This window comes from Myotis myotis, unplaced genomic scaffold (genome assembly GCF_014108235.1).
Source record: "Myotis myotis isolate mMyoMyo1 unplaced genomic scaffold, mMyoMyo1.p scaffold_m19_p_46, whole genome shotgun sequence".
In the NCBI taxonomy this organism is placed as follows: Eukaryota; Metazoa; Chordata; class Mammalia; order Chiroptera; family Vespertilionidae; genus Myotis; species Myotis myotis.
In genome coordinates this window covers 1-27,946 of record NW_023416353.1, presented here as the reverse complement: position 1 = coordinate 27,946, position 27,946 = coordinate 1, and the positions used below count along the sequence as shown (strand labels likewise).

The window sequence follows — 27,946 nt, the reverse complement described above, 5'->3', positions numbered from 1 at the left end:
ATAAAAATGAGATTGGTGTTTGTTTTCTTTAGTCCAATGCTAATAGATTGCACACAAATGAGTGATTTGGTAGGTAATTAGGCAGAATGTAGATTGGCTAGGCAAATTGGGCCCATATTCAGGGTAGTCTTAAATATCAGGCTGGCATTTGATACCATTTACAAGCTTATTATCGTAATTCATAATGGATTCATAGAGCACTCCCTCTGTGCCAGGCACTGTCCTTTGCACCTTAATGCACATCGATATTGACTCACTTAATCCTCAGAACAGCCTGGATGGTATAAGCATCATCTTTTTGCAGCTGAGAAAACGGAGGCACCGAGAAGTTAAGTGACCTGCCTGAGATGATATAAGAAAGGTGGAATATGTTAACTTACTGATTTAAGAGATCAAGGTCGGATCCGGAATGGTCATAAAGCTTTTTCAAGTGGGTAAACAGACCCTTGAGAAGGCTGGACAGCTTTTAGGGAAGGAAGAAGCTACATTTAATAATAACATAAAGAATAATATTTTGGGGCAGGAATCCATTCCATCAACCTAGTCCATCATTTCACAGGCGAGAGCACTGAGGCCCAGAGAGGTGATAAAGTTTGTCTGAGAGTCTCTGTCTGGGAGGTGACCATGTGAAGTTCAAAGTGGTGGTTTAATGGGTGCGGGATGGTACAAATATTCTGTGGAGGACTGAGGGGTGCCAGGGTGCTACCTCATTAGATTTCTGTCCCCAGACTTTGTCCAAACAGCTCACAGAGATCAGCTTAAAGGCTTGTGGTCCGGGTGTGTGCCTGGAGCACTGCAGGGTCCTGCGCTCTGTGAAGTGTTCTTTTGTCATTACTGTCTGATCCTGTCTCAGAAGGAGGCGGAGAAGTAGGCAGGCCTGTTTTCCAGAGCCCCGTGTGTGCTGATCTGTGCATGGTTTCCCGCTGGAAAAGTCCAGAGCCCTCGGGGACTCGGATTTGGGTGGCAGAGTCGGACCAGTGATGACGAGGAGTTATTCCGCCCTCCTCCCAGACGCTATTGAGGGAATAAAGTTAATTACAGGCTGAGAGAAAGTCAGTCTTAAATGTACAGGGTGGGGCAAAAGTAGGTTACAGTTCTTGGAAATGATGCAATAATTAATAAATAATAACACAGAAATAAACTCACATACTCACAACTGTAAACCTACTTTTGTCCCACCATGTAGTGACCTCATAGGGCCTGCATCATCAGTGACGCACACAGGCTGCTTCTAACCCCAAGTGCCCAGGGTTGTCTTGCTCAGGCCCATGTTGAGGCCCTGCCCAGTTTGTCCTGTAGAACTTGACTGGGCTACTGCCTCCCTGGCCTCACTCCCAGCCGGATCCTTGCAAACTCCACAGATGTTTATAGTGCAAGTAATTGTCGAATTATAATCAGCAGGATTCTGTAAACATCCCTTCAAAGTACATAAGAGCATAAAGCTTTCTGCTTACCCAGCAATTTCTCTAAATTAGTTTAAGGAAAGTTTGGAACAATGTACTACATTAATCATCATCGCGTCAAGGTAGGGTATTGTCTTACCTTGAGTTTCCTGAGTTTGCAAGCTCAGGAAATCACAGGGCTGATGCCTTAAACCAACTGTACAGAGAAGTAAAAGGTTTTATGCCTGATCAGTCAGGATGAGCTAGGTTGTGTTGTTGATGACAGATAACCCCAAATATCTCAGCAGTTTTACAAGGTTTATTTCTCACTTACATTACACGTCCATCCGTTTTGTGGGAGTGCTGTCACTGATGGAGGGAAAGACAGAGGGTGGCTTCTTAAATTATTATTATTGAGGTATAATTGATATGTAACATTATATTAGCTTCAGGTGTACAACATGATGCAGTAATTGTATAGGGTATGGCTTTCAAAGGGACTTAAAATTTGAGAGTTGTAACATCCACATCTTCCAGGATCTGTTATCAATCCCTTCAATGGGACTAACTTAAAACATTTTTTAAGTAACAATAGGCATCCAAATGGATGCAGTCATTGAAAAGAGTGAGATCATGTTTATTCTGGCGATGATGCTGTTGCTCAAATCCTTTTGGTTGCCTTCAGTTTATGAGTCGCCAAGAAAAATTCATTTGTTCACTGTAGAAATCCCAATACAAAGAGTTTTGTGTCAACAGGCTAAATCATAGGGTTAGGTCACCATGGAAAGACCAAAAGTCCATCTCCAAGAGGCTCCTAGGTGGCTGCATTACTCTGGTGACTTCCTCAAGGTGCTGAATCAGACTTTTAGCTCTGTAGGCTCAGGGAAGACTCACATTAACCAAGTTCAAAGTACTGATTACATATAAATCACTACCACACTCTAAACTGTCAGTGCTGATGTCTGAATGCCAGTGTACTGGGTTCACTGAGTGTTGTAAGCCTCATCCAGACATACCCCGCCCTACCCCCCCCCAAGTTCAGCCCATGATCCTTGACCGCTCACCCAGGAAGCAGAGGCAGCATGGCAGAGGGTTAATGGCGATCTCTGACACCAGCTTGATTTCGTTGGGAATCCTGGCTTTGCTGTGACCCAGCCCCTGACAGCTCCAGGTGGGAGTCTTCATTGGCAAAGGAATGACAGCCTCTTATTTCAGACTAGAGGCCTGGTGCACTACATTCGTGCACTGGAGGAGGCATTCCCTCAGCCTGGCCTGCACCCTATCACAGTCCAGGACCCCTTGGGGGATGTCCGCCTGCTGGCTTAGGCCCGCTTCCCGCAGTCGGACATGCCCTGAGGGGTCCTTAGTGTTGAGGCAGAGGTGGGAGAGGCTCCTGCCTTCATCACTGCGGCTGAGCGACGCTCCCCCTGTGGGAGTGCATTGACCACCAGGGGCCAGCTTCTGCATTGAGCATCTGCCCCCTGGTAGTCAATGTGCATCATAGCGACTGGTCATTCCACTGTTTGGTTGATTTGCATATTAGGGTTTTATTATATAGGATGGTCCCGCAAGCATGTAGGATGGTCAGCACCATGTCTAAGACAGCAGTGCCTCAGCAAGATCTTTGGAAGCTATTTGAAGGAGAGCTAAATAGGTAATTTGAGTGTTTAATATGATCAGCTAAAGTAGCCCCATTGCTACCACATAAAAGGACCACATCTCCCCTCCCTTCTCCAAACTGCTTCTCCAGCCCCTCCTCACATACACCTTCCATTCACCCTGCCCTCTCCATGGAATGATCACTGTATTTACTCCTGTTATATCTGTTCTAGCCCTGAGAGTACACTCATGCTCCACATAATGTTTCCGTCAGTGATGGACCACATACATGGCCCATAAGATTATAATGGAGCAGAACAATTCCTATCGCCTAGTGATGTCATAGTCCACTCAGTGGTCTCAACACTTAACCCACATGTTTGAGGTGATGCTGATGTAAGCAAACCACTGCTCTTCCAGGTAGATAATAGTGTGATCCACACAGTTATATATATATAACATAATACTTGATATATATAATTATGTACAGTATATAATACTTGACAACAAATATGTTACTGGTTTATGTATTTATTATGCTTTTTATCATTAAGTTAGTGTACTCTCTCTGCTCATATATAAAACAGTTTTCTGTAACACAGTGTGCCATGTTGTGCTGGCAGCAGCCTCAGACATCTCATGCTTACCTTGTCTCTTGATTGCCGTCATTTTCTCTTGTGCTTGATTTAACCTCATGCTCTTTTGTACAGTAACATGCTGTCCAGGCTCGGAGCCTAGGAGCGTTAGGCTGTGCCGTGCAGCCTGGGTGTGTAGTAGGCTGTACCGTGCAGGTTTGTGTATTGCCCCACTCAGTATTGCACAACAGTGACATCACCTAAGGACACATTTCTCAGAACATATCCTGATTGGTAAGTGGTGCATGACCATAATTCTTTCTCTTCCTGGGTAAATTTATGTTTCTCTAACCAGCTCTATTGAGATGTTGGCTTTAAAGTTTACCTCTCAAAGAGAAGGCAATCTTATTTCTGTCATTTCTAAGTCAGGGCTGGGAACCTCACCATGACCCTCAAGAACCCACAATAATTACTTTATAGTCACACCTCATTGTATAAACCAGTTTGACTCAGCATGCTCACCTCCTCCCGCCTCTCTGTCCCCATTCAGTACACTTGACTTCAAGTGGCATTAGCCAATTGGAAAAACAAGTTCATTCTGAGAGCAAGAAAATGTATTAATAGTGAGGATGCTTTTATAAATGGGACACAAGCTTCAAAGGCAAACCCAAAAGATTATAAAAAAGTGTTTTAAGAAATAGCAGGCATCGTAGAAACACTGTGGCTATTATGAAAGGGGTGGCAATCGTTTGGACAGATAGATTATGCAATTTAAAAATCTGCCAGCAGTGCTGCCTTATATTCAGTCACAACCTTAAATGCTTTGTATCTGGGCAGCCAGGTGCCTGCGGGGGTGGAGGTGGTGCCGGCAGCAGCTCATAGCAAGCACAGCTAGAAGCCTCAGGAGCCCCCTCATCTCGGATTCTACTTTGTAATTTATCAGAGACGTTCTGAGATGGGCCACGCGTGCCACACTGCATTCCTCGTGGTAGGTTGCCACTATTTATGAAGGAGGGTCTGACATAGAGCCTTGCATTCCCTGTTGGCCACAGATTGCTTTTTCACTTTTTCAAATTTTAGTGTGGGCGCAAGTATAGAATATTAGATGGCTTTGATTTATCAGGATGGGTTCTCCAGTTGATTTACATCTTCTGGGGGGAGGAAGCTCTGCCCTCAATTCAAACCCTCCGTTGTCCTTTCCTGCTGTTTCACTGGTAAACTGGAGGTTGTTGAGGCCTAGGGGCTGGCACCCTGTGAGCCCAGGAGCCAGGCAGCAAGGGGGAACCATCTGCTTTGGCTTTTTCAAAGGAACATCGGCCCTTACTTTGTGCCCCTGGGAAAATATAAGTCCTCACTGGCAAGCTACATGCTGCTCGTTTTATATCACCTGCAGTGCTGGCTCATGCATTGCCCATATTAGACACTCCAGTGTTGAACCAAAGGGAGTGCACCTGTCTTCGTCTGCTGGGGCTGCTGTGACAAAACACTAGGTCGCTTAAACAACAGAAACGTATTTTCTCACAGTTCTGGAGGCTGGAAGTGGGAGATCAGGATCCACCCTGGAAGGGCTCTCTTTCTGGTGTGCCTCCTCACTGCGCCCTCTCACGGTGGAGAGAAAGCCCAAGCAAGCCCTCTGGTGTCTCGTCTTATAAGGACACAAATCCCATCATGGGGCTGCCCTCATCTAATCGTCTTCCAATGGCCCAGTCTCCAGAGATCATCACATCGAGGTTAGGCCTCAACATAACATGTGAATTTCTTTGGGGACACAGTGCAGCACAGAGCAGTGCCCAAAATAAGAAATTAGAAATTAGACTGTCTCTTTTTCTTTTAATACCTTCACCCATTTCAGCCTTCTACCTCCTCAGCAATCACTGATCTGTTCTCTGTATTAGGAGTTATTTTTAAATTTTTTAAGGTTCCACATATAAGTGAGATCATAATGGAATTCATCTTTGTCTGACTTATTTCACTTAGCATAATACCCTCAGGTCCACCCATGCTGTTGCAAATGGCAGGATTTCCTTCTTTTGTGTAGCTGAATAATATTCCATTGTATATATTCACCATCTCTTCTTTATCCATTCATCAACTGATGGACACTTAAGTTGATTCCATGTCTCAGCTATTATGAATAATGTGCCATTGAACATGGGGATGCATGTATCTTTTTGAATTGGTATTTTTGTTTCCCTTGGATAAATACCCAGAAGTAGAATTGCTGGATCATATGGTAATTCTAAAACTGTCAAGTAGACTTTGACTTGCATGTCTTATCCACTGCCCTAACAGGGAAGTGCAACAGAGTAGCCACCAGAACAGGAAATACACTCAGGAAGGCTATACATGCACATACATGTACATACACAAACAAGCATACGTTTTCTTTTCTGGAATCTTTTTTTGCTCTGAGCTTGGAGACATCCAGCAAGTGAGCTTGGGATGGAGTAGTTGTCATAGAGTAAAGGCAATGCATTTGCATATACCTGACCTGGGAGCTCATTTAGAAATGACTCTTCCCGGGTAGTCCTGTGTTTCCATCGGACAGAGCCTGGTAGCTGTGGTCATGTCAACAGGGATGGACCCAAGCTAATGAGGTATGGACAGTGCAGGCATCTACATGGTTTCATGCCTAAAGCTCTGGGAACTCCTTTACATTGGAAGAGATGCTTAGGAATGAGCTTATGCTAAAAACCTTCATAGGTAAAGGCTCATCTTTTCCTTTGGAAAGGCAAATGGAAGGTGCATTTTCAGTTTATTCGTAAACATTATTCCCAAGGCCCTTTGGCCATAGCTTTAACATTTCTTGCAGAAAGATACTTTCATTGTTTGGATTTTTAATTATGGGATCACAGAGCGTGTTCAAGGGTGGAGCCAGGATTCAGATCCCCGCCCCAGTACTTAAACAGAGATGTTTAGTCTGTGGGCCCCTGTCTTCTTCCTGTACAGTGATGGGACCACCTTCTAGGGCTGTGATGAGGTTTAAGGAGACTAGTATTTGTAAAGTGCTTGGAGCAGGGCCTGGCCCATAGCAAATACTGTATAAGTATATGTTAAATACATATATTAATAGATATTGTATAATATGTAATCTATTGATTATGATAATAATATAAGTATGATATATTAAACATTTTAAGTAGATATTAATATATTTTAAATAAATATACATTACAATACATATTACATATGTAACATAAAATATCCTATATAATAAAAGCCTAATACAGTAGGTCCTCGGGTTACGTCAGAGATCCATTCCTACGGCGCGACATAATATGATTTCGCCGTAAGTCAGAACCCACCTACATAAGCACCTACATCACTCACATGGAGCACATACACAGCAGTAATGAAGTGAAACAGTGAAAGAAATTTAAAAGAGCCCTAACTGGCTTGGCTTAGTGGATAGAGCATCGGCCTGCGGACTGAAGGGTCCCAGGTTCGATTCCGGTCAAGGGCATGTACCTTGGTTGCGGGCACATCCCCAGTGGGGAGTGTGCAGGAGGCAGCTGATCGATGTTTCTCTCTCCTTGATGTTCCTGACTCCCTATCCCTCTCCCTTCCTCTCTGTAAAAAATCAATAAAATATGTTTAAAAAAAAGAAATTTAAAAGAAAGATAACAAGTCCTGACCTTTACTTGTGGTAAATAAATAATAAAAAACATAAAGCACATACGTCAAAATGACGGAACTTTTTTTTTTTTTATAAATAAATGGGAGATGGCGAGGTAACCACGAAAAAACGTAGGTCGAGTCCAACATAACCCAAGGACTGTCTGTATGCAAATCGACCCTTGCTATGATGCGCACTGACCACCAGGGGGCAGATGCTCAACACAGGAGCTGCCCCCAGCCTGTAGGCCCCAGGCCAGCCAAGGTAGGTGCCAGCAGGGGGCGACCAGAGGCAGCCGGAGACGGAGCCAGGGGGCAAAGCCAGCCTGAGGGAGGCAGTGGGGGACAGAGTCAGCAAGCAGGCAGTGCCAAGCTGGCCAAGGCAGGTGCCAGCAGGGGCCATCCCCCTCCCCAAGTTGCCCCGCCAGTCGCCCCACAGATTGGCCCTGACGCCCGGCCAGGACTAGGGACCCTACCTGTGCACGAATTTTCAAGCCTCTAGTATATTATAGAATATAGAATATATTCATTATATTAATATTAATATAATTAAATATATGTTAAACATATATTATAAAAATATAAATATGATATATGTTAAACATATAATTTGTATATTTATCTTATATATATATGTATTTTTTTAAAGTAAGGCATCTTCCTGTTCAGTGTGAAACGTTCTCCTGTGTGGGGACGGAGAGCCCCAGGGCTGACAGCCTATCCATGAGCGAGTGCCGTTTGTAGTAGAAAAAACTAGGAATAAGGCAGAAGGAGGTCTCCATCTGTACCTGGCTGTTTACTCAGTGGTGCCTTCATTATCCACTCCTTTGGGTTTTATAAGAATCATTTGCATCGATGTACTAGGGCTTTGAGACATTGCATTTAAAAAAATTATGTAAATCAGGAATTGCTTGTTTTAGGAAATGTAATCTCTCATCACTTACCCTTTCTCCATTTTGTTTTCCCTCCAGCCCAAGCTTTTGGCCAAGGAGCTGCTTGACCTCGTGGCATCTCACTTCAATCTGAAGGAGAAGGAATACTTTGGAATAGCCTTCACAGATGAGACGTAAGTGCCCCATGAGCCCTCCGGACTTGACAGGAAACTGGACATCACAACTGTCCCAACTGTCAGAATGAGCTCGGCTGCAGGCCACGGGGTCCTGTGGGAAGGGTTCAGTCCAAGTTCATAATTTGAATTTCAAAGGCCTTGTGATCATGCCCGGAATGGCCAAAGGATGTAATCAGGGTGATGCTCATATTGTGAAATTATTAGGTAAACTAGTTCCTATAATCAAATTGCAGATTGTGTTCAGAACATTGCTTTTTTGTTTGTTTGTTTGTTTGTTTTAAGTAGATTTGTATGAGTTTGTTTTCTATTAAAGTTAAATGAAAACTTCTGGAAAGTCAACTTTTCTCTCCAGTGTTGGAATAACAATAACAGGAAGTGAATTTGATGATAAATTCAAAATGAAAAGTATCTGTGCAGTTTCACTGTCTAAGCTGAAATAGAGAAAATAAAAATCAGGAATTCAATCACTCATCGGATGAAAAGTACATTTGCTTTAAAGACCTTTCAGTTTGGCTCTATAAAGAGGTGTTTTACAACACAAGTAAGGAAATCTTTACTAAAATTTCAATTTTCTTCTTTTTTAAAAAATATGTTTTTATTTCAGGAAGAGAGAGGGGGAGGGAGAGATAGAAACATCAATGATGAGAGAGAAACATCAATCAGCTGCCTCCTGCACGCCCCCTACTGGGGATTGAGTCCACAATCCAGGGATGTGCCCTGGCGGGGAACCGAACCTTGGTTAATGGGTGGACGCTCAACCATTGAGCCGCACAGGCCGGGCTAATTTCCTTCTTAATATACTATTAGCAAAAGAATATGGTAAAAACCTGCACAGACTACTAGGTAAGAATGTGTTCTAAGCAAATGTGTAATGCTTTTCTTTCCTCTGAGTGTATACACACACATATACACACACTCCTGCAAATCTTTAGAATTACAGAGATGATACTCTAAAATACTAATAGATCAGTCTTGGGTTGGTGGCTGGATAGGACAGTGTAGGCGAGGCCATGAGCTATTGATGGCAGGATGGGCTTGAAGCAAGGGCGGGAGGCAGCCACAGTGGCGAGGAGGGGAGGTGATCAGGTATGTCTGCACCTGGATACTCTGAGCCTGGTAACCGCAAATCCAGACCCTGGAAGTAAAAGGTGGTGTAAATTGGCACTGTCTTGGGCAAACTGGAACATCCAATTGCCTTCTGAATTAGCAACAGTTCAGATGGTGGGGTGATCGCGGTACAGGCAGCGGGAGCAGTCGCATCTTCCTCAAGAAAGCCGGGAGGAACCAGGTCAGCCCTAGCCCTGATCCTGTCAGGAACTGGGCCAGAGGAAGGCAGGAGTGGTGGCCCTGGTCTAGAAGGATCGCCGTGCCTGTGGGTAGAGCCAAGTAAGCCGACTGTGAAAGGAGGGCTGCGGTGGGAAGGATCCAGCCTAGTGGTGGGAAAAATGCTTTAAAACAAATACACATTGAGAACAGCTACTTTCAAAAGTGCAGGTGTTTCTACCCTTTCTCCTGTAACCTCCCCCCCCAAAAAAATTGGTATTCATACGTTTGTCACTAAAAGGAACCCAGAAGTTTCGATTAATTATATCCCATCATTTACATTTCCCAAGTACCGTTACTCTTCTCAAAGATGCCATGACCTCTACACGAGTCCCACTGAGACCTCCCTTTTGAATAAATAAGAATCTAAGAGTGAGCAGGTTGAGCTGTGCTAAGGAGGGAGAACTACGCCTGCTGAGTATATCACATCACTGCCCAACGGCACCTGCGGGAGTGGCTGCAGGTAGAAAGCCATTCTCCTGGATGGGCTAGAGCAGGCACACGTCACAGACAGGAGAGTGGGGCGTGCAGCACAGACCGCTCACCCATCGAGTGGTGCCAGGTCTGGGCTGCCCTGGTCCCCTGGGTTGGCCAGGAAAGCTTGTGTGTGCATGTGTGTGAGGCCAGGCCAGAGGAAGGCGTCCCCCACCCTGGAGTGGAATTGGCCGATGGAGGGCTCTGTGGGGGGTGGTGAGGAAGAGGATATGAGCTATCTCCTGGCACAGCGCAGAGAAAGTGTGGTCACCACCACCCCTTCACTCAAGTCTGGGTGGGAGTGTTTCTTCAGCAATTGCAGGAGCAGCCAGAGGCCAGCAGATCAGTGGAAAAGTGCAACAGCTGCAGACAGCTCCTGAAAAAGAACTGGCAGGTGGACCTGACTCATGGGGGAAACGGCGAGTGTCAGGGCCCCCAGGAAATTAAGGACTGGAGACAGAAACAAAGGGGACGGCTGTGACTCAGGACAAAGTCATGGCCTGACAACACCTGGGGCCAAGGGACGTTGGCTGGTGGCCTCTTTGATAATCTGAACTTTTCTCCTTTCCCTGGTAAGAAAGGAAAGAATGAAAGCTGTGCCTGTGGGTGTGACTTAGTCTAGAGCAGTGGTTCTCAACCTTGGCTGCACATTAGAATCACCTGGGAATCTTTTTAAAATCCTGATTTCTGGGCCTCATCCTCCGGAAATTCTGTTTCTTTGTTACTAATGTTGTGGCCCCACCCCATAACAAAGAAACAGAATGTCCAGAGGATGAGGCCCAGAAATCAGGATTTTAGAAAGATTCCCAGGTGATTCTAATGTGCAGCCAAGGTTGAGAACCACTGCTCTAGAGGGTGAAGGGCTATGTTATATGTGCCCCTGGACACTAACATAAGATCTTTCAATAACCGTATTTTCAAATTGTGCATTGTACTGGGACATGTACTGTGACATGAACTGTGTGCGTGTGTGCATGCCTGTGTGAGTGCGTGTGTGGTTTCTGCAGGAGCTTACACTCTGTATTTTATAATCAAATGCAGATGAAGTTTCATTCTTTATTCCAGCCCATGGTATATCCCAGGGGTGGGCAAACTTTTTGACTCGAGGGCCACAATGGGTTCTTAAACTGGACCAGAGGGCCGGAACAAAAGCATGGATGGAGTGTTTGTGTGAACTAATATAAATTCAAAGTAAACATCATTACATTAAAGGGTACGTCTTTTTTTTTTTTTTTAGTTTTATTCATTTCAAACGGGCCAGATCCGGCCAGCGGGCCGTAGTTTGCCCACGGCTGATATATCCTTTGTATTGCCTATTTCCTCATGCAAAATCAGGCAAGACTAACACTTAGAAAGTGTTGTAAGCTGTAAAATGCTGTAGAAGTATAAGATATTACCACCAGTGTTATAATTCCTTTGAGTAGAATATATGATTCTTTCAGTATTAACTGCTGTTGATGACATTTGTAGGATCTAGTTGAGGCTGGAGAGAAGATATATAGAGCAGAATGCAGATAGGAAATTGGAAGTGTATTTATGCTTTTCTTCTCCATAAGTTGTGCTTATGAATAAAGTATCCAAGTACACAGTGCAAGACTTTATGTCCACAGATATTTAATATTGTTAGTTAATCCACAATGTTGTAGCATCAGTACTAACTCCACCTTTCCTTCTCTTTTCTAAATTTAATTTTTAAACTTTATATTTTGAAATAATTAGATTTGCAGAAAAATTGCAAAGGTAGTATAGAGTTCCACATACCCTTCACCCAGCATCCCCAAATGTGTTGATATTTTACAAGCTATTTTAATATTACTTCACTAGAGGCCCGGTACTTGAAATTTGTGCACAGGGGTGGGGGGTCCCCTCAGCCCAGTCTGCACCCTCTCCAATCCGGGACCCCTCGGGTCTCTGGAATTAGGCCTAAAACAGCAGTTGGACATCCCTCTCACAATCTGGGACCACTGACTCCTAACTGCTCACCTGTCTGCCTGCCTGATTGCCCCTAACTGCCCCTCCCTGCCAGCCTGATCACCCCTAACTGTCTCTGCCTGCTGGCCTGATCGTCCCTAATTGTCCCCCCCCCCCTGCTGGCCTAATTGCCCCTTACTGCCCCCCTGATGACCTGCCCCCCTCTGCCGGCCTGGTTGTCCCTAACTGCCCCCCCCGACCTGGTTGCCCCTCACTGCCCCCCCCCCCGACCTGGTTGCCCCTCACTGCCCCCCCGCAGGCCTGGTTGCCCCCAACGCCTCCCCCCTCTCCCCCCTCCCCCTGCAGCTGGCCTGGTCGTCCCCAACTGCCCCCCCTGCTGGCCTGGTTGCCTCACACGGCCTACTATTCAGTCGTTTGGTTGTCCTCACTAACCCCCCCTGCCGGCTTGGTCGCCCTGTGCAGCCTGTTGTTCAGTTGTTTGGTCATCTCTCACTAACCACCCCGCTGATGGCTTCATTGCCCTATGCAGCCTGCTGTTCGGTCATCCATCCAGTTTTTTCAGTTGTGACGGCCCCTAGCTTTTTATATATTAGAATTATATTATCATATTATTGATACTAAACCATAGACTTCATTCCAATGTCACCAGTTTTCCCATGAATGCCCTTTTCTGCTCTAAGATTCAATAATATGCAGCCTCTTTTAATTTGAATAAATCTGCTGTGATAGACAGAGATGGTTACCTGTACATGATCTAAATTGTGGTGATACAAGCAAACAATGACATTTCAGCCACCTTTAAAACATTCTGAAACAAAGGAAGAGCCTCATATTAATTTGATACTAAAAAAATTATTTCTGTTTTACTGGAGTTGTGGTTCTCAACCTTTGCTGCACATTGGAGTTACCTAGGTCATTTTATAAAATACCAATGCCTGGGACCTGCCTCCAAAATTGTGATTTAATTGGTCTGGAAGGGGACTGAGCAGCAAGATTTTTCTGATATGCATCCAAGTATAAAAACCCCAGTTCCAGAGAGAGGGGAATGGTGGAATAAATTACCTCTGTTTCCTCTCTCCAGATCCAAGAAGAAAAGCTGATTTCACTCAAACTTTGAATATTTGGGGCCAATAATGGCACATGCCAGGGATCTGAAAGTTATAGACTCTCTCCACTCTAGACAGACTCTGGAAACCTAACATTGTGAGAACCAAATCAGAGAAGTTCAGCTTTAGTATTTAGCCACCAGTCCAAATAGTGTGGCTGGGAATTCCACCTGTTAAGCATTGGCATCCATCATTTAAGGAACTCTACTTTTGTATTTTATTTTTGAAATATTTTCAATGCTTTTGCAGCACCCAAATTGTTAGGTATTTAAAATTTCAGAGCTCATGGATCTGATTGTATAATTTATATCAATAAAGCACTATGTTTAATTATCTGATTTATTCTCAATCATAATTTTGTTTTCTCTATTTGGTTTTTTTTTTAAAAGAACTTTATTGAGGTATAATTGACATACAAAGAAATGCACATATTTAATGTATACAATTTAGGCAGTTTGGACATTTGCAAATACACAAGTTTTTAATTTTTAAAATTAAAAGGAAATTGTTGACAGAGAATCTCATCATCAAAAGCTATAACTAAACAACTTTTAGACCATTTAGCAGAAATAGTCCGACACACCCCACGTTGAAATAATGATTATAATAATATATTTTAATTTGAATCTCCTATCATAAATTTTGAGAATTGTGTGTCAGATGCTGTAAATGAGTATCTCTGTAATGAAAGCTTTAAGAAGTATTTGGATAATTGAAGGAGTAAGTTAAGAAACTTGATCAGCAATCACTGCACATTTTAAAAGCCAGATACAGTTAGAATGTATTTTCACATACCAAGTAAAGAAATTTCACATGCCAATTAAGGAAGCTCTTACACTCTTACTTAATCACAGACCCCTTTGAAATTTGTTAAGAAGGTACATTCCCTTGTTTCCACAAAAGTTTACGCATAAAATAACTTATGCTTAGATTTTTGGAGTGGTTATAGATATTCTAAAGCTAGAATCCTAGTTTAAGCACTAATTAGGGATTTTTTTAAGATAACATGCAATGCTTTAATTAATTGAATCATTGATTAGTACTGTTTGGGGAGTCTGATTTATTCAGATAATTAAGGTCCAGTGTTTCTTAATTAATTGGCCTCTCGACGCAATGCCAGGACAAAAAGGCAATGTCCTTGAGTCCTCGTGTGCCCTTGGCTAGAACTGTGACTAGCACTGGCCAGCCATCTGAACAGTGTCTAAGTTCTCCCGGTCTCAAGCTTATCTGCCATTTAAAAATAAAGTAAAAAAGCAGTTTCCCAGTCGTGGAAGAAACAATGACATGTAACTCTGGGAAAGAAATCTAGTATTTAGAAATAGGTTTGAGATTTCCATTCATTAAATGCCCTGAACCACATGACTGCAGAGAGAATCAGTGCTACACCTCTAACCTGGGTTGTGACAGCTGCTCCTGGAACATGGCATTCACCGTGCATGGCCTCCTCAGAGACTGGCAGACCTACCTTCTATTTAGTGACCAGAAAGGGATTTAGCAGAACTCTTTCTGTGTGTAGCCAAAATAAAGAAAGAAAGAATGAGGCGATCCGAGAAGGCCTTAGGGAGCCGGGCTTTCTCTTGACTTCTTACTTCGTAAAGAAAGTGTTAGGGTGGAGCTCAGATCCTGCATGAGGAAGAGCAGAATGAATTCTCACTGAAGATTGTTTACTTAGGGCAGTAGCGGGGTCTTTACATGAATGGCCATCCCAGGCTGACAATAGCATTGATCTATGGGGCATATTTGAAGCTAACGTCATTTGATTTGAAGTTATTCGTTTCTTAACAGATAATTATTTAGCGTCCACTGTTCAGCACCAGAAATAACTGGACTTTTTGACCTTTGTGTGGCTTGTATTTTTAGTTTAGGAGGTAAATAAGATATAGTGTAGGAGGTGCTATAAAAGAAGGCTTGGAGCAGACAAATCCTCCATAAATAAAAAAATTAAGGCCATAAACTCAGTTGGACCACATAGCCCAAGTTTTAGTCATCTGGTTTCCCCAATGTACTCATCTTAATCTTTCTCTGTGCGTCTGTCTGGTGCAGGTGGTATCTCTCTCTCTCTCTCTCTCTCTCTCTCTCTCTCTCTCTCTCTCTCTCTCACACACACACACACACACACACACACACACACAAACTCACATGCTCACACTCACACATACTCACAGACCACACACACCCTCTCACATACACTCACACACTGGAAGACCACTATTTGAGGATTCCTAGCTAAATCAGTACCCTGAGCTGTCCTTGATGAGAACATGCACTTCTGAGTCAGAACACTAAAAGCCAATCATGGTTTCATTTGAAGAGCTCCCACCCACCTCTCCATCTAGGGACATCTGTAAGGATTTCATACTTTTACCTTGGCTTTCCATAATTCCATATGAGGTCAGCTGTCTGCAGTGAGAACCTCTACAAGGCACAGAGCATCCTACTCCCCTGGGGTCCAAGAATGCTCAGCTCAGTCTTACCATACACTTCCACCCTCCAGTAACTCTCTACCAACAAAGCTCTCCTTAAAGCATCTCTATTTAAGGTGCCAACACTTGAACCAGAAATATATTTGTATTATACGTAGAAGCTAAAAGCAATCTGTTAAATAAATGCTTCCAATTTCTGTTGCCCAGAAGCTATTGTGTATTTATTAGTGACCCAACAGTTTGACCTATTGCCACCATAAACCAAATGAGTGTTATCTTACACAGCTTTAATGATAGTTATCAGTCAAACAATAACAAATACCAAGTGTCTGCTGGAGCATTTTTTTATGTTTGTGCTTTGTTATTAGCAAATGTCCTGATGTGCATTCTCAAATGAAAAATCAATAAGAATAATGAAAACCAAGCTATCCGGCATCTCTTACCTAGTTAAACTGCATTGAGAAAATGCTTCTATGCTTCTTTTACCTCTTTGTTCCACCCTGGTCCACCTTGACTTAAATTTTTAAAAAATTTGAGAGAGAAACTTGATGTCAGAACTGTGAGGTGCCACATAGGAAAGAAAAGGTCCTGACAGCGAGGAATGCTCGATGCCACTGGGTGTAGGAAATACGACTTTGAACCCCATACAATGAGCAGAAACATTTTAACAAGTCTGATTGCAGCCAGAAGTGGTGGTTTCAGAGCTAGGGTTTCCAGTTTGCTTTTTAATCCATCTTTTAGCTTTTGCCCAAATATTGGGCAGTTATCATAAGGGACATTGGATGAGTCACTTGCCCCTTCAGTGGAGAGATTCTTGGTTACATGAAATGAAGGGAGCTGACTTCCTTCTGCCTCAGGACCCCAGGACTCCAGATGTGGGGAAGCCCCCTCCGCATGGATACCAGAGCCCTGTGGGTATTCACATCATGCCGACCCCGCAGAACTGGGCTTGAGGAGTTCAAATAAGGGAGTGGAGAAAGGAAATTTATTTCCTTATTCCATTTAGGGGTGATTCTGCCCTCCTTGTTCTCTCTGCTTGCTGACATTTTCATACTTTCTAATCAGTTTATTGTTTGATAAATGATAAGCCAATATATGCTGGGGAGAAAGGAATTGCCAGTTAAATAAATCCATTGCTAAAATGTCATCCTTTTAAAAAGTTTAGTATGGGGGTAAAATTATCCAGAGAGGGAATCCACCCCTCCATTTGGCCTCCGTGAACATGGATGAAGAAGAAAGGCCAGCAGCAAACCCAACAGAGTGGTACCTGTCTCAGTGACCCCTCATGCAAATGTCCCCACTTTGAGGTTCTTCAGCAAGTGAACTGTGCCCCTCGAGGCCACGTGGAATTCCCAGCCGCCTGTTGTGCCCCTGCGGTGGGAGCAGGACTTATCTCTTGAGCATCATGAAAAGGTTCTTTCCCTCAGACCATTTATCAAGAATCATTGACAGGCAAAAGAATGCATTTAAATCTATGTGGCCATTGGATGGGTTGCTTGTATGTGTTTTCTTAGATTCTGTATTTATTTAGCACCCATTAATTGCAGAGCCAAACTCACAGTGGAAGCTACTCACATCTCTCCTGCTGTCCAGAGCCCATACTCGGAACCACTCCCTCTATCTAGGCCTCACACACAAGCCAATAGTTCCCCTGCCCCAAATCAACCCAGGGCAGTGATGGCAAACCTAAGACACGCGTGTCAGAGGTGACACGCGAACTCATTTTTTTGGTTGATTTTTCTTTGTTAAATGGCATTTAAATGTATAAAATAAATATCAAAAATATACATCTTTGTTTTACTATGGTTGCAAATATCAAAAAATTTCTATATGTGACACGGCACCAGAGCTAAGTTAGGGTTTTTCAAAATGCTGACACGCCGAGCTCAAAAGGTTCGCCATCACTGACCCAGGGCCAGGGACCAGAGAGCCAGGACAGCTCTATACCCCCTAAGGCTGCCAGAGTTATTCAAACTAGCCAACCTGAGCGGTTTGCCCTTGTCTTGACATCCATGGAAACCCCAGTAAAGGCTCTGCCTGTGCCTCCTCATTCCTTTCCTGCCTCAGGACCAGCCCTGGCGCTTCCCCTCATGGCCATGCCCGTCGTGGTGTGCCTCTCATTCTAGTGAGTAAGATTCAGTTTTACCTTCCAGGGCATTGGCCTCTGCATGTGGTCACTCAGTCCCCTTTATAAATTAAGATCTGGGCACAGATCCATCGCTTTTGGAGGCAGTCATCCAATCAAAGAGCAAGGGCTTTTGAGCAGCTAGTATTTGCCAGGTCTTGTGCTAGGTTCTGGGATTTTTTTTTAAATGTTGAAAACTTAGGACATATCTGGAGAGAGATCATATTTTTTTAAATAACTAATTGTACACGACTGTGCTATAAATGCCTTGCAGACGACACAAACCAGGAGCTCTGGAGAAGTTTGAAAGAAAGCCCAGACTTAGGCAATCAAGGCAGACTTCACTAAAGGTCTATACTGAGCTCAGCCTCAAACAATGGCTATCGTTCAGATGAAAGGATGGAGAGACTGTTCCAATTATAAGCAACAGCGTGATCAAAGTCTTCGTGCAGAGCGTGCATGTGGCGTGTGTGCAGGATGCTGGGCACGCGGAGAAGATCCTGGGAGGTTTGGGACATTTTCAGAGGCAGGAAAGGAGTGGCTGGAGCTTCTTATTCCCCAATAATTAGGTCTCACATTTGTCTTAACACCTTCTAGTTCAGGGGTGGGGAATGCCCGGCCTGTGGGCCGTGTAAAGCCTGTGAAATCATTTGGTCTGGCCCTGCCAAGGCATTAGGGGTGAGTTAATTAAATGTTTGACCAAATATAAGCAGGCTAATTTTTATGTTGTTAATCTTGTATGTCCCGAGAACGATATAAATATCCAAATGGCCCTTGGCAGAACAAAGGTTCCCCGCCCCTGTTAGTTGATCAAAAACACTTTTACTTTATGAGGTACATTTTGCTTTATTTTTCAGATGTAAAAAACTATTGGGGGAAAAGAATGCATACACAAAGTAAGTTCTATGGACTGCGGGAAATGCCGCAGTAGAGGTGTGCCCAGGGTGAGTGCTGTGAGAGTCCTGTCCCAGGCAGGTGTGTGTGTTGGGGGGGTGCATCAGGGAAGACTTTCTGGAGGAGGCACAGGAGAGCTAGGTCTAGAAGGATGGGTCGGACTTCGCTGGGTGATTAAGGAGAGGAAGGGCATTCTAGGCAGAGGGAACAACATGAGCTAAGGCACAGAGGTCACCATTTTCAGTATTACCAGAAACGAAATTGGCACTCCTGCCTTCTCTTTCCAGGTCTGTATTCTAGTTGGCTGGGAATTTATCCATTTCTGGAAGAAGTTAGTTCAGTCATTTTACTTTAAAAACTTTTTTTTGTTAATCCTCACCAGCGGATATTTTTTTTCTGTTGCTTTTTAAAGAGAGTGGAAAGGAAGGAGAGAAGGATAGAGAGAGAAAGCGGGAAAGATATGAGAGGGAGAGAGAAACATTGATGTGAGAGAGACACATCAATTGGTTGCCTCCTGCGCATACCCTGACCAGAGCCAAGGATTGAACCTGCAACCCAGGTATGTGCCCTGGACTGGGAATCGAACCTGCAACCCTTTGGTGCTTGGGCTGACACTCCAACCATTGCACCACACCAGCCAGAGCTTAAAAAATGTTTTTCCTGTTATTTTTCACCCTTACTATATTCAGAGAAGAGTAACCAAAAATGAAAAAAAAAAGTTTATAGAAAAAAATCTATTTCCAGATGGAGATTCTCAAAAGAAGGGGAAAAGAGCAAATCCAAACATCATCCTTAGGCCACAGGTGTGGGCTGAAGTGAAAGAGAGATTTATTTTGTGTGTGTAAAAGATACAGTTTAAATGAATTTTTAAAATAGAGATGGGAGCTCCTACTGTGTTTTCTTTCATTTTTTGGAGGCCAGCATGTGCTTGAGGGAGCAAACATTGTACTTGGGCAATGCAGACAGCTTTTGCTTCTCATCCTCCACAGAATAAGTGCCAGCCTTCCACATGTGTCTGTGCACTCTAAACATCGGAGTCATGTAGCACCGGGCACCTGAAGGGATTTTGTACAATCAGTTGTGTCTGTTCAACATGAGTTTACTAAGTAACCGTGATTATAGGGCTCCAGGATGCTGGACTGAGGTTGGGTGAGGAGAGGAGAAAAAAATGGGTAGACTTTTCTGCACATACTTGTAACACGGCTCTGCCTCACTCTTCAAAGACCAATGTCCTCACCGTGGCCTCCAAGGCCGCAGGTGCTGGTCTCTGCCTCTCTCCAGCCTTACCCCTTCCTCCTCGCATGACACCTCAGGGCCTTTGCATATGCTGGCCCTTCTGCTTAGAAAGTGATTCCCCTTCCTCTTTGCTGAGTTAACTCTTTTCATTCTTCAAATCTCACTCAAACGCCAGGAGTGCTTCTCAGACCCCCAAACTAGATCAGATCCTTACATGTTCTCATAAGTCATAGTCCTAATACTATTAGTTAGTATGTAATTAATTGTGGAAATAGTGGTTGAGTGCCTCTGTACAAGCATATAAGCTCGAGGGGAAAAGGGATCATGTTTTTTTTGCTCCCTGCTTCCTCTCCAGACCCTTTGTCAGAGAAGGTGGTCAGTTGACATTAATGAAAAGAAGAGATGGAGGGAGTGGAGGAAGAAAGGAATGCACAAGTCACTCCATTTGTGTATCAAGTATCTGTGGTTCACTGTTTAAAATAGCTATAATGAGGTACAACTGACATGCAACAAATGTTACATATTAAAGTATAAAATTTGATAAGTTTTGACACATATGCACCAATAAACCCCCCTCCATCAAGATAATGAACATAATCCATCACTCTCCTAAACTTTTCTTTATGCCCTCCAACCCTTCCTTCTCACTCCCTCCCCAGGCAACCACAATGCTTTCTGTCATTGTAGATTAATTTGCACTTTCTAGAGCTATTTATAAATGGAATTACAGAATTTGTACTCTTTTTTTAGTCTGGTTTCTTTTACTCAGCATAATTATTTTGAGATTCATATATGTTGCTGTGTATATCAGTAGTCTTTATTGCTGCATAGTATTCTATTACATAATTATATCATAATTTGTTTATACATTCCTCTTGTTGATAAACATCTGGGTTGTTCAAGTTTTGAGCTATGAAAGATAATGTGTCTCTGAACATCTGTGTGTAAAAGTCTTTGCATGGCCAAATGCTTTCATTTCTCTTGGGTAAACACCTAGGAGAAGAATGGCTAGCTCATATGGTAGATGTAACTTTAATTTCTTATGAAATTATCTGTTATTGGCTTTTCAACCCATCTGCTTCCAGCAAGATATTGTGAAGTTGCTGACATGTTTCTAAAGTGTGTTTTGAGTCCTTTGGGAAAAAAGCTGTCCACAGCCAGGTAGAAAGGGAATTCAGAACGAGAGGGAGCACAGTACCCTTTAATTTTAGCGTAGTCTAAGAAATGGACGGCAGGTCTCCAACTCCTGACTTTCTCTTTTAATTTTTTTTATTGATTTCAGAGAGGAAGGGAGAGGGAAGGAGAGACAGAAACATCAATGATGAGAGAGAATCACTGATTGATTGCCTCCTGCACACCCCCTACTGGGGATCAAGCCCACAACTCAGGCATGTGCCATTGACCAGAATTGAACCCAGGACCCGTCAGTACACAGGCCGATGCTCTATTCACTAAGCCAAACCAGCTAGGGCTCCGACCCCTGACATTCTGAGTGTCAGTCTCCTCCCTTGTGTCGCACGGTATCTCCCACTCATGCATGTTCCCTAGGTCACTCCTCTGGGTTCTTCAAATATTGAACACTTCATAGTGAGGCAAAGGTCCATATTCAACTATGATCCAGCATATTCTGCTCTACATATACCTTTGTTACAAGAAATTCTATAAAATCCAAAGCCCTAATCAATTTGTCTTTATTTTCCTCAGGGGACACTTAAACTGGCTCCAGCTGGATCGAAGAGTCTTAGAACACGACTTTCCCAAAAAGTCAGGACCAGTGGTTTTATACTTCTGTGTCAGGTATGTACCCCTGGTGTCTCTCTTTTTCTTTCTTCTTCAGAAAAGTCTGGAAGGGTAGAGTGATCAAAAGAAAGAGAAATCAAGTTTGTCGTGGTTCATTATCAGGAATAGAGGTCCTGGAGTAGCTACATTTCCAATAATGTAAACATAGGGCGTGAGTGTGCGAGGCACGTCAGTGAGTGTGTGCATGACACATGTGTTTGTGCTCTTGCATAGGCTGCTTGTGTAAAATAAAGAAACGAGCCTCTTTTTTTTTTGCCTTTTCGGGGGACATCCAGCTCAAACTAAACTGAGTCTCTTATAATAATACAAACTCTTGGGTTCTGTTTTGGTGGCTGTTTGAAGCTACATGACAAAAGCTTGTATATTATTTCCATCTATTACAAGTGCCTCTTGACCTTTTGAAACTTACCAGTTTATCCCAAACAGGAGTAGTTGAACCCCAGCAGTAAGCCACAGATCAGTACAGTTCCCAGTGATGGGTTATATGGCAGAATATATCAGCACAATGGTCATTTTCTGTTCACTAATCTATTATAAGTTTTATTTTGTAACTACCGGGAACTAGATTTGCTTCTTGTAGTTAATATTTGCAACAATCTCAGGAAATCCACCAGACTTATCACATTGTTTTGCAAAATGTTGTGTGAAGCCAGAGGGGTCATGTCATGTGTTCTGGGGCAAAGTACAGATGTAAGCAAAGTCAGAATCGCAGCCCCGGGTGGTGGAGCCAGAACCTCCTATAAGGTTTCTGTCAAAAACCTTCATTGAAACACAATCGTAGAGACATTTAGGTGAATGGCTCAGTCTTCCAGTGGACAGTAGCCCTTCCACCCATTCCATGGGCCCAGCTCTTTTAAAATATGTGAACAGTACTCCAAGAGCAGGACATGTGATTTAGAATTCAGTTCTTTTTTTGTTGTTAATTCTCACCCAAAGATATTTTTCCCATTGATTTTTAGAGAGAGTGGGAGAGGGAAGGTAAGAGAGACAGAGAGAGGGAAGGAAGGAGCGGGGGGGGGGGGGGGGGACATTGATTGGTTGCCTCTGGCATGCACCCCTCCCCCCGCCAGGGTGCTGGGGATCAAATCTGCAACCCAGGTACCTGCCCTTGACCAGGAATGGAGCCTGTGACCTTTTGGTGCACAAGCTGATGCTCCAACCACTGAACGACACTGGCCAGGGCAACAATTCAGTTCTTAAAGAGCACCCCAGGAGTGCAGTTTTGGACATAGCCATCCTGATACCACAGGAGACACTAGAAGGGACTAAAATCAGAGTTAAGGGCCTCATTTAACAGGCAGGAGTGTGTATCTTTACCACAGCTGGTGGGGTAAACTTAAATTTGCATTGAATGCTTTTTTCACTTAACAGCAGTTTACATATCAGAGCTAATCTCAGCCATTTTCATTACTGATGGGTATGATTTCAATGTCATGGTCTTTTTTTGGTGCAGATTTATTTCCCCCCACTTTTTCAAAATAGCAGTTTTGCTGAGATATAATTCACATACTGCACAGTTTAAAGTGTACAATTAAATGGTTTTTAGTTCATTCACAGAGCTGTACAACCATCACTACATTCAATTTTAGAACATTTTCATCCCACACCCTCCCCCTGAAACCCATTAGTAGCCACTCCCATATCCCCCACCTCTCCAGCCCTATAGGCCATCACAAATCAACTTCCTATCTCTGTACATTAGGGCTATTCTGGACATTTCATAAGAATGTGATCAGATAATATGGAGTCTTTTGTATCTTCTTTCACTCAGCATGTTTTTGAAGTTCATCCATGTTGTAGCATGAATCAGGACTTTATTCCTTTTTATTGCTGAATAATATTTTATTGAATGAATATGTCACATCGTATTCCTCCATTTATCAATTGATGTTTTGTTTCTACTTTTTTACTATTGTGAACAATGCTACTCTGAACATTCATGTGCATGTTATTGTGTGAACGTGCTTTCGGTTCTCTTGGGTATATACCTAGTGGTAGAATTTCTGGGTCACATGGTAGCTTGGTGTTTAGCATTTGATAACCTTCCAGCTGTTCTACCAGGTGGCTGCACTAGTAATGGATGATGATTCTAATTTCTCCACATCCTTGGCAGCACTTGTTGTTATCTGAACTTTCGATGATACCCATCCTGGAGGGTATGAAGTGTTGTTTTATTGAAGTTTTCATTTGCCTTTCCCTAATGACTAATGATGTTGAGCATCTTTTTATGTTTATTGGCCGTTTATAGGTCTTCTTTGGAGAAATGCCTCCAGATCATTTGTTCATTTTTTAAAAATGTATCTTTATTGTGGAAAGTATTACAGATGTCCCCTCAATGTTATGTTCTCTTGAATGGCGTCTACATTTTCTCAGATAAGTGGAGAAGTAACTTTATAAAGTAACTAGAGGCCTGATGCCTGAAAATTTGTACACTTGAGGGGGTCCCTCAGCTCGGGAGTCTCGCAGTCTGGGAGCTCTCAGGGGATATCCGACTGGCTGCTTAGGCCCGCTCCCTCTGGGGAGCGGGCCTAAGCTACAGTCTAGCCTCCCTCTGTAGGAGGCGACTGGCAGGCCGATCAGGGGACAGTGCCAGCCAGTGAGCAGCCAGCCCTGCCCCCCCATAACCCTGCCACTGCTCTCCACCCTCATCCCCCTGTTGCCATCCCCTCCCTCTGCCTGCTGGCACACGCCCTGGCTGGCCTGATAGCCCTGCTCACCAGCCCCACCCCCTGCCAAGCAGTTGTCCTGCTGTTCACTCAGTTTGCATATTTTGCTTTTATTACGTAGGATGGAAGGAGGCTGAGCACACGTGCCATGCATTAGGCTGTCTCCTCCTTCCTTGGGCTTTGCAACAACATTCACCAAGAAGAGGATGTGCTGGTCTGCTTGCACATCAGGCCTCTTTTTAAAAAAAATATTTTATTGATTTTTTACAGAGAGGAAGGGAGAGAGAGAGTTAGAAACATCGATGAGAGAGAAACATCGATCAGCTGCCTCCTGCACACCTCCTACTGGGGATGTGCCCACAACCCAGGTACATGCCCTTGACCGGAATCGAACCTGGGACCTTTCAGTCCGCAGGCCGACGCTCTATCCCAGGGGCGGGCAAACTTTTTGACTCGAGGGCCACAATGGGTTCTTAAACTGGACCGGAGGGCCAGAACAAAAGCATGGATGGAGTGTTTGTGTGAACTAATATAAATTCAAAGTAAACATCATTACATAAAAGGGTACGGTCTTTTTTTTTTTAGTTTTATTCATTTCAAACGGGCTGGATCCAGCCCGCGGGCTGTAGTTTGCCCACGGCTGCTCTATCCACTGAGCCAAACCGGTTTCGGCGTCAGGCCTCTTTTTTTTTTTTTTTTTTGGTTCTTTTTTTTTTTTTTTTTTTTTGTGTGTGTGTGTTTTTTGTTTTTTTTTTTTTTTTGCTTTTTTTTTTAATTTTTTTTATTGCTTAAAGTATTACAAAGGGTATTACATATGTGTCCATTTTATCCCCCCGCCCTAGACAGTCCCCTAGCCTCCCCTATCCCCCAATGTCTTATGTCCACTGGTTATGCTTTTATGCATGCATACAAGTCCTTTAGTTGATCTCTTACCCCCCTACCTCCTGCCCCGCAACCCTCCCCGGCCTTCCTGCTGCAGTTTGACAATCTGTTTGAGGCAGCTCTGCCTCTGTATCTATTATTGTTCAAAAGTTTATAATGGTCTCTATTATCCATGAATGAGTGAGATCATGTGGTATTTTTCCTTCATTGACTGGCTTATTTCACTTAGCATAATGCTCTCCAGTTCCATCCATGACGTTGCAAATGGTAAGAGTTCCTTCCTTTTTAGAGCAGCATAGTATTCCATCGTGTAGATGTACCACAGTTTTCTAATCCATTCATCTACTGATGGGCACTTAGGCTGTTTCCAGATCTTAGCTATGGTGAATTGTGCTGCTATGAACATAGGGGTGCATATATCCTTTCTGATTGGTGTTTCTGGTTTCTTGGGATATATTCCTAGAAGTGGGATCACAGGGTCAAATGGGAGTTCCATTTTCAGTTTTTTAAGGAAACTCCATACTGTCTTCCATAGTGGCTGCACCAGTCTGCATTCCCACCAGCAGTGCACAAGTGATCCTTTTTCTCCACATCCTCTCCAGCACTTGTCGTTTGTTGATTTGTTGATGATAGCCAGTCTGACAGGTGTGAGATGGTACCTCATTGTTGTTTTGATTTGCATCTCTTGGATGATTAGTGACTTTGAGCATGTTTTCATATGTCTCTTGGCTTTCTGAATGTCCTCTTTTGAAAGGTGTCTATTTAGGTCCTTTGCCCATTTTTTGATTGGATTGTTTATCTTCCTTTTGTTGAGTTGTATGAGTTCCCTATAAATTTTGGAGATTAGGCCCTTATCAGATATGACATTGGCAAATATGTTTTCCCACACAGTGGGTTTTCTCGTTGTTTTGTTGATGGTTTCTTTTGCTGTGCAGAAGCTTTTTATTTTGATGTAGTCCCATTTGTTCATTTTCTCTTTCGTTTCAAGTGCCCTAGGAGCTGTATCAGTGAAGAAATTGCTTCGGCATATGTCTGAGATTTTGTTGCCTTTGGATTCTTCTAGAATTTTTATGGTTTCCTGTCGTACATTTAAGTCCTTTATCCATTTTGAGTTTATTTTTGTGTATGGTGTAAGTTGGTGGTCTAGTTTCATTTTCTTGCATATATCTGTCCAATTTTCCCAGCACCATTTATTGAAGAGACTATCTTGGCTCCATTGTATGTTCTTGCCTCCTTTGTCAAATATTAATTGAGCATATTGGTTCGGGCCGATTTCTGGGCTCTCTATTCTATTCCATTGATCTATATGCCTATTCTTGTGCCAGTACCAGGCAGTTTTGAGAACAGTGGCTTTGTAATACATCTTGATATCTGGTATTGAGATCCCACCTACTTTGGTCTTTTTCAGGATTGCTGCAGCTATTCGAGGTCTTTTTTTATTCCAGATGAATTTTTGGAGAGTTCGTTCTAGATCTCTGAAGTATGCCGTTGGTATTTTAATGGGAAGTGCGTTGAATTTATAGATTGCTTTGGGTAGTATGGACATTTTAATGCTGTTGATTCTACCAATCCATGAACACGGTATGTTCTTCCATCTGTTTATGTCTTCCTCTATATCTTTTTTCAACGTCCTGTAGTTTTCTGAGTAGAGGTCTTTTACCTCTTTAGTTAAGTTTATTCCTAGGTAGCTTAATTTTTTTGGTGCGATGGTAAACGGGATTGTTTTTATAATCTCTCTTTCTGAAAGTTCACTATTGGTGTATAGAAATGCCTCGGATTTCTTGGGGTTAATTTTGTATCCTGCTACATTGCCAAATTCATGTATTAAGTCCAGTAGCTTTTTGATGGAGTCTCTAGGGTTTTGTATGTATAATATCATGTCGTCTGCAAATAAGGACAGTTTTACTTCCTCTTTTCCAATTTGGATGCCTTTTATTTCTTCTTCTTGCCGAATTGCAATGGCTAACACTTCCAGTACTATGTTGAACAGGAGTGGTGAGAGGGGGCATCCCTGTCTTGTTCCTGTTCTTAGGGGAAATGGTGTTAGTTTTTGTCCATTGAGTATGATGTTGGCTGTGGGCCTGTCATATATGGCTTTTATTATGTTGAGGTATGATCCTTCTACTCCCACCTTGCTGAGAGCTTTTATCAAAAATGGGTGTTGAATTTTGTCAAATGCTTTTTCTGCATCAATTGATATGACCATGTGGTTTTTTTCTTTCAATTTGTTTATGTGATGTATCACGTTTATTGATTTGCGGATATTGTACCATCCTTGCATCCCTGGGATAAATCCTACTTGGTCATGGTGTATGATCTTTCTGATGTACTGCTGGATCCGATTTGCTAAGATTTTGTTGAGGATTTTGGCATCTATGTTCATGAGGGATATTGGCCTGTAATTCTCTTTCATTGTGTTGTCTTTACCTGGTTTTGGTATTAGGGTGATGCTGGCTTCATAGAATGAGCTTGGAAGTGTTCCTTCCTCTTGAATTTTTTGTAGTAGTCTGAGGAGGATAGGTTTTAGTTCTTCCTTGAATGTTTGGTAAAACTCCCCTGTGAAGCCGTCTGGTCCTGGGCTTTTGTTTGCTGGAAGCTTTTTGATGACTGCTTCAATTTCTTCCATAGTTATTGGCCTGTTGAGATTTTTAGCTTCTTCCTGATTGAGTTTTGGAATGTTGTATTTTTCTAGGAATTTGTCCATTTCCTCCAGGTTGTCTAGTTTGTTGGAGTAGAGCTGTCCATAGTATTTTTTAACAATCATTTGTATTTCTGTGGGGTCTGTTGTTATTTCGCCTCTATCGTTTCTGATTTTGTTTATTTGGGTCCTCTCTCTTTGCTTCTT

General features: G+C 43.0%; 1 protein-coding gene across 1 annotated transcript in view; it reads left to right on the top strand.

Moving 5' to 3' along the window:
- Window positions 1-21,550, top strand: part of FRMD4A (FERM domain containing 4A) — a gene marked incomplete at its 3' end in the record, with an annotated part of 458,181 nt that extends 436,631 nt beyond the window's left edge. The window contains exons 3-4 of the mRNA XM_036307306.1: window positions 8,143-8,237; window positions 21,458-21,550. Coding sequence (XP_036163199.1) covers window positions 8,143-8,237; window positions 21,458-21,550 — 188 coding nt within the window. The remainder of the gene's footprint in view (window positions 1-8,142; window positions 8,238-21,457) is intronic.
- Window positions 21,551-27,946: the final 6,396 nt, after the last annotated feature.